The sequence below is a fragment of the Hypanus sabinus genome, chromosome 8 (assembly GCF_030144855.1).
Source record: "Hypanus sabinus isolate sHypSab1 chromosome 8, sHypSab1.hap1, whole genome shotgun sequence".
Taxonomy (NCBI): Eukaryota; Metazoa; Chordata; class Chondrichthyes; order Myliobatiformes; family Dasyatidae; genus Hypanus; species Hypanus sabinus.
Genome location: NC_082713.1, coordinates 143,903,004 through 143,922,706, shown reverse-complemented (window position 1 = coordinate 143,922,706; position 19,703 = coordinate 143,903,004). Strand labels below are relative to the sequence as shown.

General features: G+C 45.6%; 1 protein-coding gene across 2 annotated transcripts in view; it reads right to left on the bottom strand.

Moving 5' to 3' along the window:
• The window catches only part of zgc:136858 (uncharacterized protein LOC678543 homolog), a 53,056-nt gene that overhangs the window by 13,570 nt on the left and 19,783 nt on the right, over positions 1-19,703 (bottom strand). For both annotated transcript variants that reach the window (XM_059978088.1, XM_059978089.1), the window contains exons 10-18: positions 19,049-19,179; positions 14,119-14,178; positions 10,909-10,975; positions 10,138-10,232; positions 8,234-8,362; positions 6,987-7,101; positions 6,137-6,274; positions 3,450-3,616; positions 1,139-1,227 (exon numbers count right to left, since the gene is read on the bottom strand). In XM_059978088.1, coding sequence (XP_059834071.1) covers positions 1,139-1,227; positions 3,450-3,616; positions 6,137-6,274; positions 6,987-7,101; positions 8,234-8,362; positions 10,138-10,232; positions 10,909-10,975; positions 14,119-14,178; positions 19,049-19,179 — 991 coding nt within the window. The remainder of the gene's footprint in view (positions 1-1,138; positions 1,228-3,449; positions 3,617-6,136; positions 6,275-6,986; positions 7,102-8,233; positions 8,363-10,137; positions 10,233-10,908; positions 10,976-14,118; positions 14,179-19,048; positions 19,180-19,703) is intronic.

Here is a 19,703-nt window from a genome sequence, read left to right as displayed (position 1 = left end):
TCGCATATTTTGTTAATTCACCAGTTCGGCGCTAATCTGCACCATCAAAGGGAATGCCTTGATTTTTAGCACTAATCCTTTCAAACTGTGGCTATTGTGTGATTAGGGTGGCAGATGATAGATTCAGCTGCCACAGAATGGGGTGAGATTAGAGAGCAGGTTAAGGATTTTCACCTTCTCTTTAAGTATGCTTATATGCAGCATTTCTCTTCATGCTTCAAGGAGTTTCCACAAATGCAAAATCTAAGAATTCTGCATTACAGTATGTGGTTTCAAGGCTTGTGGAGAATCTCACTTGCTCCACTACGAGACTCGATAGCGTCGTTTCAACTGATCTGCCTCGGCTCGAGTGACTGCTCCAATGAAAATGTGCAACAAATGAAAGTTGTGCCGCTGTCTGCAGTACGATGACAAAGAATGCAATTAATAACGTAGTCTGGAGCCCAATCATTATTTCCTAGCTTTACTCTATTTGTGGGGATTTGCTGAAATACCCACTGTTGACGATCACTTTTTTCCAGTGTCCCAGATCAATCGGTCCTTTGAAATCCTCACTCTGTGATTAATTCTGCTATTTTCACATACTGTACTCTCCCAACCCACCATAATATGAAGAGGCTGTTACTGTGATTTGGCAAGAATCTGTTCACCTCTGGACTTCATAAGGGCACCTTTATTTACGCTGCAAGTGAAGGTCAGTCTTCCCATCCTCTGTTTGAGCCCCAAAGCTGCCTTAATCTGATGACCAAAGAGGCATTGGGTAGCAATAAGATGCCAGAACCACTCTCCACTGTCAAACAACTTGAGGTCAATTACACCAGCATAGTCAAGAGATTAACCCCAAGATTCCCTCAAATCCTACTCAGTTATCTGAACAGCTGGAAGAAATACAGACACCACTGTCACAGGGAGCAAACGATGTTCATAAAGTTGTTTCCAGCATCTGGAAGTCTGTCCCTTACAATTGGTGGTGATGGGACCAAACACAACCAAAGCAGGTTGGTCAATGCAATTGGCCTGAGCAGAAGGAATTACCTTCCTGGGTTGGACCTGACAATGATTTGAGGCTTTGTTCATTGGCCAGAGTTCCTATTGTCAGGTTGCACAGATCTGGGTAGAGTCAGTGAAGCTCTCTTACCTGTCACCCGCTCCAGACACGTTCAGCATTTCTTCTGGCCTGATACTAATGGCAGGGTAGTGGGCGGCACAAAGATCACTGGGTGACGTCTGGGAGAGAGTAGAAATGATCAAGTAGATCAATGTAATCAGAGAAACAAAAGGCGCTAGTGGAGCTCGGTGGGTCAGGCAGGAACAATGGACTGCAATGGGCAGGCAGTGTTTTAGGATGAGGCCTTTCACCTGGACTGGAAAATGAGGGGAGGTTGCCAGCATAGAAAGGTGGAAGGAAAAGGGTTCAGCAAGAGCGGGCAGGAGATAGATGGATCCAGGTGAGAGAGGGGGAAATCGCAGGCGATACGAGAAGTTGGGGGATGGGTGATACAAAGTGACAAAGGGCTGAAGAAGATGGAATTTGATTAAAAAAAGGGCAGTGGACCACAGAATAAAGGGAATGAAGTGGGGTTGGGAATCAGTGCGGGGAATGTGTGGGTGATGGGCAGATGCAGATGGTGGGGAAGGGGTAAACATGGTAATGAAGGCCATGGGGTCAGAAGATAAATACAGAAGCTGGGGGCAGGGAGTGGGGGGGAAGGGACAGGTGGGAGTTGTTATCAGACACTACAGAATTTGATGTGTATGTTGTCGGGCTGGAGATTATGAGTTGCTTTGCCTTGCTAGAAGATTTCCAGCATCTCCAGTCTCTACTCCCCTGTCAGCCACCATCTGGAGAAACTATCTTCACAGAGTGTATCTGATGTTACTGGGAGAAGCAGATCGGAGGATGAGGCAAAATGGAATCTGACCTACTGCAGCCATTCCTTCCCTGCTCCACTAACCGATCCCAGCCCCGTGTCTGACATTTCCCGGCAGCTTGCATTGTAACAGAAGGCGTTTTTTGGAAGGGAAAGAGTTGAAGCTGTGAACATGCCGGAGAAAGCAGGTACCTGTTGGGGGGAACAGGAACCTAAAAAAAATACAAACCTGCAATGGTGGTGGGGTGGGGAGTGGGAGAGGAACCCAGTGGGCCAGGTACCCATAGAGAGTGAAATCTGCAGAGTGTGAGAAACCCAGGGTGGGAGCGGGGCCCGTGGATGAGAGGAGGACCCAGAGTGAGAGGAGAACTCAGTGTAGGTGACCTAGCATGTGAGCAGGGATTCTACGATCAAAAAGGTTCTTTTGGAGTTACTCTCTGACTTTGGTTCTTTGTGGGAATGGGACCCCTCTCAGGGCCTCACGACCGGCTGCTTTTTGATATCCCAAGGATGCAGCCTGGAAGACAGGTGTGCCTTCAGGGATTTTGTGGGTCTGAGGGATTTTGTGGGATTTTGTGGGTCTGAGGACGTGCCAATTCTAGGCCGGTGCCCCTCACCGAAGCGTCACGGGAGAACACGGAACATCGGAAGCAGGGGGTTGCTGCCAGGGATTGTGTGTCCAAAGAGCTATGCCTTTCTGGGGCCAACTCTCTGGGTACAGAGCTCGGAAAAAGCAAAGCAACAGACTTTTAACATTATAAATCAGCAAATTGCTTGTTATGTCTCCCCCCTCGCTGTGAAATGGGGACACAGCCCTTTTTTCCTCATTAGGGAGAGCAAGGGAGAGAGCCTGAGGTACGTTGAGATACCAGGTGAACGAGTAGTCTTTGGGGTACTGCAAGTCTGTGTCTTTACCGATGCATTGCTGCACACTTGAGTGCTCAGGGGAGGGTGCTGTTGCTTTTTTGCTGATGGGGGGGTGTTTTCCTTGCTGCTTTTTGTGTGTGGGAGGCTTTGGGGTTCTAACATTTAACTGTCACTCATTCTTTGGGGCATGAAAGAGATGGGGGGGCTTTTTGCGGATGTTTGCGAAGAGAAGAATGTCAGGATGTATATTGTATACATTTCTCTGGCATTAAATGTACCTGCTGGTGCAGAGATGGGAGAAGGAGCTTGAACACCTGCCAAGAGCACAGGGTTGACATTGTGAAGCTGAGTTCTTGGGCGGGCGCTTCTTGCGATCTCGTCCAGGTTAAGTTGGATCAGGCGAGTGAAGGAGTTGAAAGGATTGGAAACAGGAAGGGCGAATGTAAATAGAACTATTCACTCACAACACGGGATGTCTGGGCCAAATGACCTGATTCTGTGGGAGGACCTCAAAGTTCGGGCTCCACTCTGCACCAGTGGTGAAGGACGTAGCGAAGACTGAAAACTCAGCGTGTGGAGAATTGTCCACACAGTGGCATCATCCGAAGAGCTGGAAGGCTACCTGCTTAGTTTGGTGGTAAAAGGGGTGCGTGAGAGATTTTAGAAGCTGGAGGCTTGTCATTCGATGGAGCCCGGGAGCTTCACGCTGACCTGAGAGGCTTTCCTTGGCTGGAGGGAGATCTCTCCGTCTTCTCTTCCGCTGCACAGGAGCACTCCGTGCTTCCCCAGGGTGACAATCACACACTGCAAGTGTTTCAACAGCGGCCGTGACATTCTCAGCGCGACTTCAACAACTTCATCCACTGCGGAAGGCAGCTCTGCAGTTAAGGAAGAGTAGTGTTAGTGTTACAGGCGTCAACTTGGGTTTAAAAGCAGCATGGCTGCTAAGTGCTATAGATCACACCTCTGTCACCTCACACTGACAAACGATCCCCTCCACAAGACTCAGCACCTGCACTGCTGGATAAAGACACTTTGCTTTTGGTAAGCAACATGCACAAAAATGCTGGAGGAACTCAGCAGGTCAGGCAGCATCTACGGAAAAGAGTAAATAGTTATCGTTTCAGGCCGAGACTCTTCTTCCGGACTCAAAGGGAAGGGGGAAAGCGCCAGAAGGAAAAGGTGGGTGGAGGGGAAGGAGTTCGGTGAAGCCTGGAGAGGAAGGAATCTGATAGGAGAGGAGAGTGGACCTCAGGAGAAATGGAAGACGGAGGGGACCCAGGGGGAAGTGATGGGCACGTAAGAAGAGGTGAAAGGCCAGCGTGGGGAACAGAAGAAGAGAGGAAGGGGAGGGAAGGGTTTATTTTCCGGAAGGAGAAATCAATAATCATGTCATCGGATTAGAGGCTACCCAGATGGGATATAAAGTGCTGGTCCTCCAACCTGAGGGCGGCGTTGTCATGGGACAAGAGGAGGCCATGGACCGACACAGTGGAAGGGAAATGAGAACCAGGAAGTTCTGCTTTTGGTGGATGGAGTAAAGGTCCTCGATGAAGCGGTCCCCCAATTCCTGTCCTCATCTTGGGATCCTGCATTCAGATGCAAATGCTCCTTAGTGGCAGAGCAGGACGGGACTCCTAGGCTGACTCCTGGTTCAGGAACAGAAATCTAGATATGGGACAAAGATCCCCCTGTTTCGAGAGGGAAAGGTTTTCTTCATCTGTTCTGTCTGACGGGCATAGTCACAGTTCCCAGTGGTGAGCTGGGATGAGGCTGTTTGAGGTAGAGGTGGTGGGGATAGGGGAGACACAGACACAAAGCTTTTACAGACCAGTTGGTCCACCTGAAGTGGTTAAATTGCATCCTTATTTTCCTGTTGCTATGCCACATCATTGTGATTGGTTAAAATGTCTTCGTACATATAGCATTGTTCCCAGCGTAGCCGCACATTTACAGATCACATTAGCTTTATTTGTTAAGTGTACATCGAAACAGATAGTGAAGTAAGCCAACAGTTGCCACAGTCCGAGGACGTGCTGGGGCAAACCCGCAAGTGCTGCCACAGCCCTGGTGCCAACTTGGCATGCCCGCAACTCACTAATGTCTTGTAAAGTGGGAGGGATCCAGGGCACCCGGAGGAAACCCATGTGCTCACGGGGAGAATTTACAAACTCCTTACAGACAGCGGTGGGAACAGGACCCCCTCAGTGGCACTAACCACTACACCAGCATGCCTCCCACACATCTGGCGCAGGACACCGAGGGCATGGGCCCTCATATCCTCTCGCACACCCTGTGAGTTCCTGATTGCAGTGCAGTTGTCGACCTAGTGGAGAGAAAGTCAACCTTCTGAAGAGGAGGGCGCCTCTCCGAGTCAAGTGCCAGAGGGGTCTTCTGCTGCACCCTTTCAGTACAGTCTCGGGGCATCTGCCGCTCATCAGGATGTGCAACCAGGCAGACCACACTGGGAGAAAACAAGACAGCGGAATCTCATTCCTGACCAAACAAGCCCAATGGTTGAGATCTCTACTGCTCTGCTATGAGATATTTTATTTTAGCAGTTTTCTGTAAAAGCCGTGTGCCCTGCTGGTAAGAGTGTTTTGGCTTCAGCTAAAGATAAAGGGCTATGCTGTCCACTTAGGATTGTTGTGTCAGTCGGTCAGGAGTGAGATGGCTCAAGAGCTGGGTGGAAAGAATTTTCTGAAGGACAGTGATCTGGTTTGGGCTTTTTTGGAGGGGGGAGGTGCAGAGAAAAGAGCACCAGGGAAGACACCAGGAGGATCCCATAAGAAGTGGGGGGGGGGGGTTCTATTGCAAGGAGAGCTTTGTGAGATGGAGGATTCCAAGAAGAGGAGTTTCTACCTGTGGTTGGTGATGAGAATTCAGCGCGTGAGGAAAGTGATACTCCCAACTACTACAGAGATGAGCTCCGACGTTTATGTGCACATTTAGACTGGTGTAACTGTAATGGGCCCTTTTATCTTTTTTTTTCTTTCTCTGTTAACTGTTTGATAAGTTTGAAAATTGGTAAATATACTTCCCTTATAATTTTGTGCTGTTGTATGATCAGCCATTTCTGGGCTACCAATAACTGTGTGGCAAGTACTTACACAGCATTCATTCAAATCGAGCTTCATTTAATTGGAAAATCCCAGCGTTCCTGTTTGGTTGAACCCCAAATCGTACTGACCCTAGACGTATATTGCCTATAAAGGGTGGCCTTTGCGCCGCTGAGTCGCGTGGCTGTCAGCAGAGTCAGCTAACAAGCCAAGTTGGTGTAGGAGCCCCTGTGAGAGAGTTGCACAGGTATAATTTGATTCTAATTCAATCCTTAAGAGGCTTCATCCATTGAAACTTGCTTGACGCATGCTACAAAGTACACTGCAGGAAAGGTTTACCTGTGGGTACCGGTAATCCGAGTGCCTGGTTCATTGCCCACAGTTCCATCAGATTGGGTGACGTGTACGTTAGAGATTTCCAGCTTTCTGTCTTGAACGGTTTGCAAGCGCTGGAGAAGTCTGTGGGCTCGAACAACACTGCACACAAATCAAAGGATAGACGATGTGGCTGCCTTTCTTTGAATATCCCATCCCCGCACAAATGAAATTGTGGGCACCACTCCTACACGTACGGGTTCAGCTACCGCTCCTATTACATGTACAGGTTCAGCTGCCGCTCCTATTACACGTACAGGTTCAGCTGCCGCTCCTATTACACGTACGGGTTCAGCTGCCACTCCTATTACACATACGGGTTCAGCTACTGCTCCTATTACACGTACAGGTTCAGCTGCAGCTCCTATTACACTTATGGGTTCAGCTGCCGCTCCTATTACATGTACAGGTTCAGCTGCCGCTCCTATTACACGTTCAGGTTCAGCTGCCACTCCTATTACACGTACGGGTTCAGCTGCTGCTCCTATTACACATACAGGTTCAGCTGCCGCTCCTATTACACGTACAGGTTCAGCTGCCGCTCCTATTACACGTACAGGTTCAGCTACCAGCTCTGAAGCTCATGTGGGCAGCACTGCCTCACTAGCTCTGCTGAAGCAGTGGGTATAGAGTCTTTCACCTCTGCGCCCCACTGGGCTGCACTAAGGATGGAATCCGAACTAAGCATAGCACCGTTTCACTGGGAAACACTGAGAGCACAGCTGTTGCAGCCGCACAGATCAAAGAGGGTAATAGAACTGATTAGCTATGTTTTATCCTGAAATGTGTTGGTCTGCCTGACGCAGTCTGTTACCTGGGACGCTGCACTCTTTGGCAACATTGCAGACGTAATTGATGGTTGATGCGGGAATATTCCCATCCAGGCACACGAACGAGGCTGATCGGATTTGCTCCTCAAACTTGGAAACCTAACAAAAGAGAAGCAGGACAGAGATCCAGAAAGGATCACTTTGAGGGAGACATGATGAGACCCCCACAGGAAAGGGAAACAGAGTTAGTCTCACAGCAATCGTTCTAGTTCTTAGCACTGAGCATATAAGGGGCAGGCAGGCAAAAATGCTTACCTACTAATCCTGATTTTATCTTAAGGTGACCAATGGGAACCAGTTAACTCAAGCCACATCAATTTCTCTAACTTCTGATAATTTCTCCCCCCTCCCCATTCTCTCTTTTCTCTATTCCCCATTTTGGCTCCCCTCTTACTCTTTCACCCGCCTATCACCTCCCTCTGTGTTCCTCCTCCTTCCCTTTCTCCCATGGTCCACTCCTCTCCTATCGGATCCCTTCTTCTTCAGCCCTTGATCTTTTCCACTTACCACCTGCCAGCTCCTCACTTCACCCCCTCCCCCCACCCACCTACCTTCCCCTCATCTGTCAGTCTGTACTCTTTGCCTTCAGCCCACCCCCACCCACCTTCTTATTCTGGCTTGTTCCCCCTTCCTTTCAAGTCTTGATGAAGGGTCGTGGCCTGAAACGTTGACTCTTTATTCCTTTCCATAGATAATGCCTGATCTCCAGCACCTTAATCTCTGCTGAACTGAACAAACGTGATTGGACAACAGTGAGCGGGAACCAGGCTGGAACCTTCAGAGATCAGTCCTGGGCCGCATTGTTGTCTAAAATTAATTTCATTCTCCTTCTATCAACTGTGCAGTTGAAGAGTTAGTCTGGAGCACTGAGAACCAGGAGCCTGGTTTAAGGACCCCTATCACCCAGGATGTGCCCTCTTCTCATCACTACCATCAGGGAGGAGGTTTAGGAGCCTGAGGGCTCAACGATGCAGGAACACCTTCTTCACCTTCTGCCATCAGATTTCTGAATGGTCATTGAACCCATGAACACTACCTCACTACTTTTTTTGAACTACTTATTTAATTTGTTTTAAAGTAAAATCTATATATCTATATATACTTCTTACTGTAATGTACAATTTAAATTATGCATTGCAATGTACTGCTGCCACGTAACAACAAATTTCCCGACATATGCCTGTGATATTACATACTGTAATATCACAGTATTTTCTTCCTGATTCCTTACATACTGCGCTGTTATCTGCAGGTGAATGTCCATGTCTCCAAGGCCCAGATTTAGCTCTCCTGAAGGTGCAATTACTGCGCAGTACACGGCTGAGTTATGCTCCGGTAATATTGCCACGCCGCTGGTATCCTGGAAAAAGGGATTGAAGTTCCTTAAACTGGGTGCAGCCTGGTAACAATGCATTAAGTATAGCAGGCAACACGCTCTCCTACAACAATGCAGCGGGTGAAGTGAAGTGGGCAAAGGAAACTTTGCAAGATTCACCTGCACACTCGGCCCAAACGGGTGTGAACAGTAGCCCAGGCCCTGCACGCTTAGCGTGCAGAATTAGCCCCACCACCGTGGGTCTCAGACCCTGCTCAACGGTGACTCACGACGAAGAGCTGCAGGTTGGAGTCTGGCGGCAGGTACAGCTGTGGCTTTCAGCTGATGGCAAGAGGGTGGAGTTGGGGTCTCGGGCAGCTTCGTGTAAACTGGGGTCACATTTGCGGGGGAGTCGGCGTCATTTATGTCCAGTCTTACAGATATAATCCGATCCACCAGTGAGGCAGAAGGTTGTACTGGACAATAGAATGCCTAGGCCATATCCACATGTGGACTGAAGGCTCATACTTTCAACCAGAGCGTTAGGGGCTGGTATTCCACTGTAGATCAGTTCCAATGAAAGAGCAGGCAGTTCAATGCCCTCTGAGCTCATCCGCCAAATATAACCTGGCAACAAGTACGATGCAACAATATTAAGTGATCCCTGATGCACAATTACGTGTAGAAAATACAGCGATACTGTTGAAAATACAAATAAATTATAGGTCAGGAACAACAGCCAATGGGCGTCCTCATTTCTCATCTCCAGCATCCGGGAGGGAATGTAACATCCCACGGTATATTCGTGGGTCAACAGCTGAGACTGGTGCATTTATAGCACAAGCCATTTCTGATAAACTAGATGGAACAGAGCCAAGCCAGGCTTGACTGATTCACACTCTTCATGGACTGGCCATGAATCATGCAAAGCGTGCGTTCAGCTCACCAGAGTGCTGGGATGGCTTTTGCTCAGCACCCCCTGCACCTTTAGACCCAGTCAGAACAGGGAGATCTTGAGAAAGTGTCAGAGTCTTGAGTAAAGAGTGGAAAAACATTTAAAAAAACATTTTAAACTCACTAGGTTCTGTAGGTGCCGGAAATCCACAGTAACACACAAAATGCTGGAGGAACTCAGCAGGTCAGGCAGCATCTATGGAAATGAATAAACAGTTGACCTTTGAGGCTGAGACCCTTCATAAAGACTTTCAGCCGAGATGTTGACAGTTTATTCATTTCCATAGATGCTGGGTGACCTGTTGAGTTGCTCTAGAATTTTGTGAGTGTTGTAATAAATACATTTATTCATTTTTTGGGATCTGGACACCAGTGCTAATGCCAGCATTTGTTGCCCATCCTTAAAATGCTCCCGAGAAGGTGGTGGTGAACTGCTGCAGACGGCAGCTGAAGGCACTTCCAGAGTGTTGTCGGGAGGGGTTTGGACCCAGCAAGGCTGAGGTGTTTCCGGGTCCGGATGCTGCTTGACTTGGGCTGGAATCGGCATCCGAAGCTGCTTTCACATGCCTGCTGCTCTTTCCTTCTGGGTGAGTGACAGATGCTGAGGGTTTGGGAGTTTCGGAGGAAATTCTGAGGATGGTAGCAACCACATGGCGCACACAGACCACAATGTGGCAATGCTGTGCTTCCGCGCCACCTAGTGGTGGCCTTTAATCTTGCATCCGCTCCATTCCTCATTTGCCCACGCTCAGCACGTAGTAGAAGACTCCTTTGCTAAAAGGAAACTTTGCAGTCAAAAGGCAACCCAGAACAGTACAATTATTTTACTCATCACTTCTAACTAAACATAAAACTTAATAGTTTACCATGTGACCACAGAAGTGTCGAATTGTCTCCCCATTGATATCAGTTCCGATGGCTGAGATGAACAATGGATTCAAGCCCAGGCGACTTAGACAGTCTGAAGAAAAGATAAAGCAGACATAGTAAATGTGCAGTATACCTTTCTTACACCATTACTGAGGGATAGCTGGCTAATGCTAATATTTAGCAATGTTTGTATGACGCTTGAAGGAAGGGTCAATATACTGTGGAAGCAAATACACTTAATTGATAATTTTGACCAAGTTTTTGCTTTCTTTAAATTGGCTTTGACAAATAGAATGATATGAGTAGAAAATACATTCTGCATGAATAAATGGAGAAACTATGAATGCAAGAATCAACATGTGATGGTTCTTCAAAATGAGGTCATCCCAACTAGAAGACAATGTCTTTTTTTTTAGAAATAGAAATAATCGCTTGATCATTCTTCACACAGAAGAAATCAAATAATATCTTTTGACTCACCTATGGTTTGTATTGATGAATCCATTGAAACATCTAGATTAGCAACCTTATATTTTCTCATAGTTGCCATTTTTAACTTCAGTGCCATATGACATTTGCTCTCTATCTCACAATGGATTAAAAAAATAATTCTGATGAGTAATGTCAACAAATGTGGTGAGAAGAGCATTAATAACTTTGAAAATCATCACAGATGATCAGATTTCGGCCTGCTTTCTGTGTAATTTGTGTCTTATTGCTCCCAGATGCTCAATCCTAAATGATGACATATTGGAAGATCTACTCACCAGCCAGGTTTCTGCCAACACCCCCTATCGACTGACGTATGATGCTGCGGTTTGTGGGGCCGCCAAACTACACGTAAGAAAGAGCAAAGAGTATACTTCAGTAACAAGTGTTACTGTTCCGGTTTCAGCGGTCAGCCTCGCTACATGGAAGACATCTCTGCACTGAAACACCAGTACCAACTTGAGCCGATTCTCCTGACCGACACTGTGTCAGGTTTTAGAGAAGTAAATAATTCTGCCCATCACTCTTCGAAGACCAGAGAAGACCTTCAAGTGAAATGGCCAATAGTTTTCACTCAAGGAACACAGGAGGTGATTATCGTTCTTTTCTGATGCCAATATTACAATTAAAGAACTTCATTGGCTGTAAATCATATTTAAAAATCTTGAGATGATGAAAAATGCTATTTAAATGCAATCTTTTTCCCCTTGTTACTACTGTGTTAGTCTAAATATGAGACCTTGACGTAACTAGTGAACCTGTGTTCTACACTCCACTGTTCACCAAGACTGTATCCTCCCCCCACTGTTCACTGAGACTGTAATCTGCCCCCCAATGTTGACAGGCACTGTAATCTACCCTCCACTGTCAACTGAGACTGTAATCTTCCCCCACTTTTTGGTGAGACCGTAATCTTCACCCTCTGTTCACTAAGACTGTAATCTACCCCCCCACTGTTCGCTCACCGAGACTGTAATCTGCCCCCCCCCCACTATTCACTCAGTGAGTGATGCACCATCAATAACTCCGAGACGTGAGGCGAGATATTGGCTTTTATTGACTGGAAGAAAGAACAAGCAGCAATTGACCACCATACTACATCTTGGAGACTGAGGGCCGGGCTCAGGCCCTAATCGCCTTTATACCGGGGTCTGTGGGAGGAGCCACAGGAGCAGTCAGCGGGGGGTGTGTCCAGACAGGTATATGTAGTTCACCACAGTGAGACTGTAATCTGCCCCCCCCCACTGTTCACTGAGACTGTAATCTGCCCCCCACTTTTCACTAGTGAGACTGTAATCTGCCCCCCCATTGCTCACCGAGACTGTACCCTGTTCCTGTTTGCAGCCAGTGAGTGTGTAGCCTCACCTCACATCAGATATTGCTGGTGCTGACTGACTTTCTCAGCACAAGCAACGTCTGACCGAGCCAGCTATGACTGACCGTCAGTGTCTCTCTAAACCGGATGAAGTGAAACACTGGGGCCACCTTCTCACATCCATGTTCTCATGGAGTAGAAGTCTGTGTGGAAGAACCACTGGTGAATGCTAAGCTGATGTTTGTGGAGGGTGTAACCTGCAGCCACGATAGCTGGAATAAATGTGGACATGGGAACTTTATAGCATGCCATCACCATCTTAACTGTTCACTTAACCATTTAAACATCGCAGCCTTGCAAAGCCAGAACTGCCTATCCCTAAATACCTTTAACACAACGCTGGACGTTTACCCCTCATCTCTGCAGTCCTTCCTTTGGAGTCCCTCACAGTGCCGTGGGGGGGTGGCACCAGAATTTAGACACAGTGACAGTGAAGCAATTCAGGATGGGGCAAATGCAGGTGGGCAGAGTGACGAGACCTCTTGCTGTCATCCTTGGTGGAAGAAGTCACAGGTTACTGACCTGTGGTTCCAGTAACTGCAGTGTATTTCAATGATGGCAAACAGTCTTACCACCACAGTGAAGGGAATGAACCTTTAGGGTGGAGAATAGGGTATCAAACCAGTGAGTTACATTTTTCCGATGGTGTAAAAGGCCTGGGTGGTTTGGGGAGTCAGGTTAGCCAGTCACTGAAGGTGCTCAGCTTCCAATCTAATTTTACAGTCGCAGAACACATGTATGTATGTGAGCTAGTCCAGGTAAGCTCTGACCAGAGTATCTGTCATATTGATAATGGTGGGAGATTTTGTAACAGTAATGCCATTGAACGCTAAGGGTAGATGGTTAGACTCCTCTACCTGGCGCCTACCAAGTGGGGAAGGAGGGAGGAGTGGACAGTGTACAGTACAACCTCATAAATAAATATCATTTGGCATCTTCATCCAATTAATCTGTGCTTCAAAAAATTCTCATATTTGACAAGTCATGCTTTTGATTAATCTACGTGTCCTGCAAAAAGTTTAAATTTTACCCAGCACCATATTCGAAATGAGTATAATTTAATAGCTTACAGAGTACAGAGTCACTCCCTGAACCTCACTCCTGCTGTGCACATAACCCCCGACTGAACAATCAATACAGTCACTCTCTGAACCTCACTCCTGCTGTGCACATAACCCCCGAATGACCAATCAATACTGATTCACTCTCTGAACCTCACTCCTGCTGTGCACATAACCCCCGAATGACCAATCAATACTGATTCACTCTCTGAACCTCACTCCTGCTGTGCACATAACCCCCGAATGACCAATCAATACTGATTCACTCTCTGAACCTCACTCCTGCTGTGCACATAACCCCCGACTGAACATTCGATACAGTCACTCTCTGAACCTCACTCCTGCTGTGCACATAACCCCCGACTGCACATCCAAACTTAGCCAGCTAGAGTCCCAGGACAGATAGAAACTCCCCACACAATTACACTGCAGGTAATTAGAAGGAAAATACTTCCACTTTCATTTAAAAATGAAATGCAGCTATTGATCAAAATTTCCTGTTGCCGAAAACTTTGCACTTTTATTTTGAGGCTGAGATGTAGTACTGTAGTAGATTCAAGCTCTGGCTTGCTTTTAATTTAGTGGTGAAGCACTCAGGTTAGTGAGAGATAATGCCCTCCAAATGGCAACATACTGGGATGCAAAGGATCAAATGCCTTTTCAAGCAATTCCTCCCACACTGAATTATCAATTTATGGTTCTGCCTTGGAAGGGTGCTGTAGATTTCAAACACTTCTTTGTAATTGCAAAAGCAGTGAACTCTCAGGAGTAGGGCTGTTTTTAAAAAAACTTCTGCTAATAACATTCAAGTTAACAAATTTATCCAGAGAGTCTCCTTCTATACCATAAAAATACAGATGGTCATCCACCCATAACACAGGAGGGAGGAAGGTAGAAAGTATTCTCTGCAATATTTTTGAAAAGTATTAATAACAGGGTTTAAAGAGCTGTATGTTATAGAGAATCATTGCTGTCGGAAATAAAGCAGTATCCAAGTACATCAAAGGCAGATTGTTGAACATTTGCACAGTTTTATTGCAGTGTTCACCTACCATCATATCACCATGTTCCACCTTGATAACATAATCAATATTGCAGCCACCAATCACGACCTGTGGAAATGGAAAACAGGAAACGGGAACAGGTGAGGAAAATGTGATCAATTCATTCAGGAGAAAAGGATTTGACTTTCGTTTGATATTTTTTGCGTTGCTGTTCCTGATATCTTTGTCTAACGCTAAGTCGATTGATGCAATAACACGAGTCAAACGAACTAGAGGAATGAACCCAACAAGAACCTCACAATTTTAGATTCTTCTTGTTTTCTCTGTGAAATGCTCAATCCATTTCCCAACACAAGTTGTTCACTTAACTTCGGAGGAAGAATGTTTCTGCCAAATCCAAAGGCGCCTAGATGGCAAGCACCATAAAATGATAAGGTTTAGGAACAAATTAGGCCATTCGGCCCACTGGTTCTGCTCCACCATTTCATCTTGCCGGATCCATTTTCCCACTCAGCCCCAATCTCCTGCCTTCTTCCCGTGTCCTTTTATGGCCCGACCAATCAAGAAGCTAACAATCTCTGCCTTAAATATACCCAATGACTTGGCTTCCACAGCCACCTGTCACAATGAATTCCAAAGATTCAGCACCCTCTGGCTAAAGGAATTCCTCATCTCCATTCCAAATGGACATCCCTCTATCCTGAGGCTGTGTCCTCTGGTCTTAGATGCCCCCATCAGGGGAAACACCTTCTCCACATCCACTCCATTAGGCCTTTCAACATTCGATAGGTTTCAATGAGATTCTCCCCTCAATCTTCTGAATTCCAGTGAGTGGAGATCCTGAGTCATCGAAAGCATTCAAAAAGCCTTTCAGTCCTGGAATCATGTTTGTGAACTCTCCAAAGTCAGCACATCCTTTCTTAGATAAGGGGCCCAAACCTGCTCACAATACTCCAAGTGAGGCCTCACCAGTGCTTTATAAAGCCTCAACATCACATCATTGCTTTCCCACATCCCAAAAACATGCTTGCACATTGGCTGACTGCTGTAAACAGCCCCTGGTGTAGGCTAATGGCAGGAGGATAATGGAGAGGAGCGGGGAGGGGAACAGATGGGTAAATGGGAGAGGAAAAGCTAGTGGGAAATAAATTATATTGGATTGATGGGTCTGCTCTGAGAGTCAGCACAAACTTGATGGGCCAAAGGGTGTCTTCAGACATGAGAAATTTGAGAACTTAGGATTGCTGTTCCAGACCAGGGACAAAATGGTAAACAGAATTACAAGCATATTACCATTCTACATGGCATAGTAACAGTATTTTAACTGGTGCTTTGCAACCTCCATGATTTACAGTGTGAACATGCTCCAAATATGGCTTAGCACATTGGAGCTTTCAATGAGAAGTGTACTGATTTATTTTCAAACATAACACAGTCTCAATGTTCTCTCCAAGTCTCTTACTGTAGCTCCACTGGGTTTCTGCTATGCCAGCCTCCAACACTTTCTCGAATGTGATAAGGGGTCTCTTGATGAGTTTCAATAGTATCAAATCATGGCTTCATTTCATATTATGGATGTCAAAATGCATGTAAATATAAGACCATCAGATAGGGGAACATAATTAGGCTATATGGCCCATCGTCTGCTCTGCTATTTCATCATGCCTGATCCATTTTCCCTCTCAGCCCCAATCTCCTGCTTGCTCCCCGTATCCCTTCATGCCCTGACCAATCGAGAATCCGTCAACCCCTGCCTTAATTATATGTAAAGACTTGGCCTCGATGGCTGCCTGTGGCAACGAATTCTAAAGAAATTCCTCCTCAGTTCCGTTCTGAAAGGACGCCCCTCTATTTTGAGGCTGTGTCCTCTGGTCTTAGAATCTCCCACCATAGGAAACATCCTCTTCACATCCACTCTTTCACTGCCTTTCACCATTCGATAGGTTCAATTAGGTCACCCCTCATTCTTCCGAATTTCAGTGAATACAGGCCCAGAGCTATCAAATGCTTTTCATATAACAAGCCATTCAATTCTGGAATAAATTTCATGAATCTCCTTTAAAACCTCTCCAGTTTCAGCACATCATTTCTAAGATAAGGGGCCCAAACCTACTCACAATATAAAACTGCTCACAATATTCCAAGTGAGGCCTCACCAGTGCTTTATAAAGTCTCAACATTACATCCTTGCTTTTATATTCTTGTCCTCTTGAAATGAATGCAAACATTGTATTTGCCTTCCTCACCACAGACTCAACCTGTAAATTAACCTTTAGGGAATCCTGCACAAGGACTTCCTATATTAATATATAGTGTTTTATTGTAGCAAAATGTCTGAATGTGCTCAGAGGGATATCATTAAAAAAGAATATGACAGGGAGCTGCAAGAGAACTTGGAACAAATAATTGGTTAAAGAGATGGGTTTTTCGAGAGAATCTAAGAAGAGTGAGTCATTCAGAGAGAGAGAGGTTTCAGAAGGGATTCATAGTCAGATTTATTTCTCACATGTACATTGAAGCATATAATTGAACGTTCTGTTTGTGTTAACAACCAAAACTCCCAAGGATACGCTGGGGGCAGCCCACGAGTGTTGGAGACATAGCATGCCCACTTATGTTCAACAGAACAAAACAACAATGAAACAAGCCCCCTCCCCACCCTCCCACCCACACCCTCACACACACACAGACTGACAGGCCTCCAACCACAAGGCAGGCCACTTCAAGATCCCCAGAGCTTAGGGCCAATGAATGGCCCTAAATGGTGAACTAAAGCAGCCCAGAGGATTGTGGGACTGGAGGTGGTTATGGAGTCAGGGAAAGTCAGAATGCAAATTTTAAGGTGAGACACTGTGGCACCGAAGGCCAGTATCAGTCAGGAAGGACAGGGTGATGGGTAATTGGGACCATGTGAATTAAAATACAGGTAGAAATGTTGGAGTGGAGGTGGAGTTCATGTGAGGTGGAACCTGCTGGTCAGAAGACCGCTGCGATAATCAAATGCTACCTTGGCAGGAGAAGGTACTTTGGAAGAGGCAATGGGAAGACACCGGTATTTGTAGAACCACCTCAGCGTCAGATACAACAGTGTGGCTCAGCATCGGATAATTACTGACATAAAGTGTTGCCCCAGCAACAGAGGTGTTGTGGTGGCCAGAGCAAGTGGCTTCAGTCTTCCCAACACTTAGGTGGAAAGATTTTTATCCATCTGGAACTGTGAGTTGGTCAAGCGTTTGGTGAATAGGAAACAATAAGGAACCGACTATCTCAGAATTAGAAGAATAGGGAATTTCCTCTCCTCTGGCATGCAGCTGTGGACATGACCATCTCCAAGTCTCCATCAAGGCACTTGTGAACCAAGTAGAGATCCTGCTGGTAAGAACAGGAAGCAGTGTTTACCCTTCCGAGTCTAAGAAAGAAAATAGGATGCCTCCTTTCTCACTGAGGAGTACATCCCTACTCTACAGAAACATGGGAAGAAATATAAAGATGCAGTTTCCAGCATAAGTCATTAAGACTCTACACACAGTGTGCCTCTTTCAAAATTATTTTTACTTCTCAGGGATGTCACGAGCAAGTCAACGTGTCTATCCCCAACAACCTTGCATCGTGGCTTAAAGTCTTGAACACTGCAGTCAGGGTGATAAAGGTACTTCCACAGCACTGTTAGGCAAGCAGCTACAGGAAATAGATGCAGTGCCAACAAAGGTACGTGAGCTGACCCACATTTTATGTCCTGTTAGTTGGAAGGCAGCTTCATGTATTATGAGATCATGGCCTTGAATGGTGGTACCAAACACGTCTGAGCAACCTCACTGAAACTATTATTGATGTATACATGCAGATGTCACGTTTATCTTTTAGAAATCAGAACTATAGAATTGAACCTTTTTCAAATATTTTGTTCCATTCGAGAAGAATTCCTTGCCAAGTGCTGCCCATCTCAGTTAGCCTTCTCTGTTAGCACTGCAAACTACAGATGACCTCTTCATGAACTAATACTAAAATTTTCACAAAATGTACTTGCTAAAGAAGAATCAGGCTAGAAGGTCCGATTTTCCCGGGATGTACCGTGGAGAAGGTCCATCTTGCAAACGGAGGGAAACACAGCTGCAACTTAAGAATCCTCCTTTGCATGCGAGCTCGGTCATTTTTGGCTGAAATGCAAATAGTTACGTTTGAATGAAAAAGTTCACTGCGCACCAACACCAAAAACTCTTCCCAACTGTGAAGCCTGGTGGTGGATGGAACACCATGGTTTGGGGCTGCTTTGCTGCCTCAGGGTCTGGACGGCTTGCAATCATTGAGGAAACAACGAATTCAAAATTGTATGAAGACATTTTACAGGAAAATGTCAGAGTGGCAGTCCGTCACCTGAAGCTTAATAGAAGTTGGATAAAGCAACAAGACAATGATCCAAAAGACAAGAGTAAATCAACAACAGATGGTTTAAAAAGAAGGAAGTTCATGTTTTGGAATGGCCGAGTCAAAGTTCTGACTTTAATCCTGTAGAAATGTGGAATTTCTGAAACAAATGGTTCACGCAAGGAAACCCACCAACATCCCAGAGTTGAGGCAGTTTGTAAGGAGGAACGGCCTAAAATTCCTCCAAGCCAGCGTGCAGGATTGATCAACAGTTACTGGAGATGTTTGTTTGAAGTTATTGTTGTACAAGGGGGTCACACCAGTTACTGAAAGCAAAGGTTCACATACTTTTTCCAACAAATACATTTATATTGGATAATTTTTCTCAATAAATAAATGAACAAGTATAATTTTTTGTGTTATTTATTTAATTGTGTTCTCTTTGTCTAGTTTTAGAACTTACATGAAGATCTGATCACATTTTAGGTCATATTTCTGCAGAAATAGAGAAAATTCTACAGGGTTCACAAACTTTCTAGTGCCACTATACTGCTTGACCTGCTGAGTTCCTTCAGCATTTTTCTTGTGACGATACATTATGGATGTCACTTACTGGTTTAGCAGGAGCTCTGTCCTTCTCTTCAGATAGTTGTGATGGACGCTTGTATCTGCGTGTGTTCTGCCTGGCTAGTGCACATGCTACACGACTGCCCACCTTTGCATTGTTTTTGATGAGAGCAATATCTTTGTCAAAATTAAGGATTAGAAGTGAGTCAAAGATTGGCAAACCCAAGACTGAGGTATGAGTGCTCCAACCATTTTCTTCACACCATGGATCTGCCCAACCCATGACACACGATAAAATGACTAAACAGATGAGAAATCTGTACAATGTTCATGTCCACAAAAAATAGATATTTACAAAGCTTATCTACAATTTATGTTCTGACTAGGTACATTCCGTTGGTTGTTTAATCATTGCCCCAACAACATAGAAACTGCTGCGTTTCATTGAAATGGAGTTTCTTCCCATGGTCCAAAGACACACATTTAGGAAGTTCATTGGTCTTTGTCAATTGCCCTGTGATTAGACTAGTGTTGAATAGGGGGGTTGCTGGATGCTGTGGCTAATTGGACCTGAAGGACCCATTCCACGCTGTGTCTCTAGATAGAAAAATAATCAAATTCAAAGGCCTCATCAAGGAGTCTGAAAATTTGCAGGCCATCACTCTGTGAAGGGAAATCTCAAAAAACTCTGAATTTGAAAA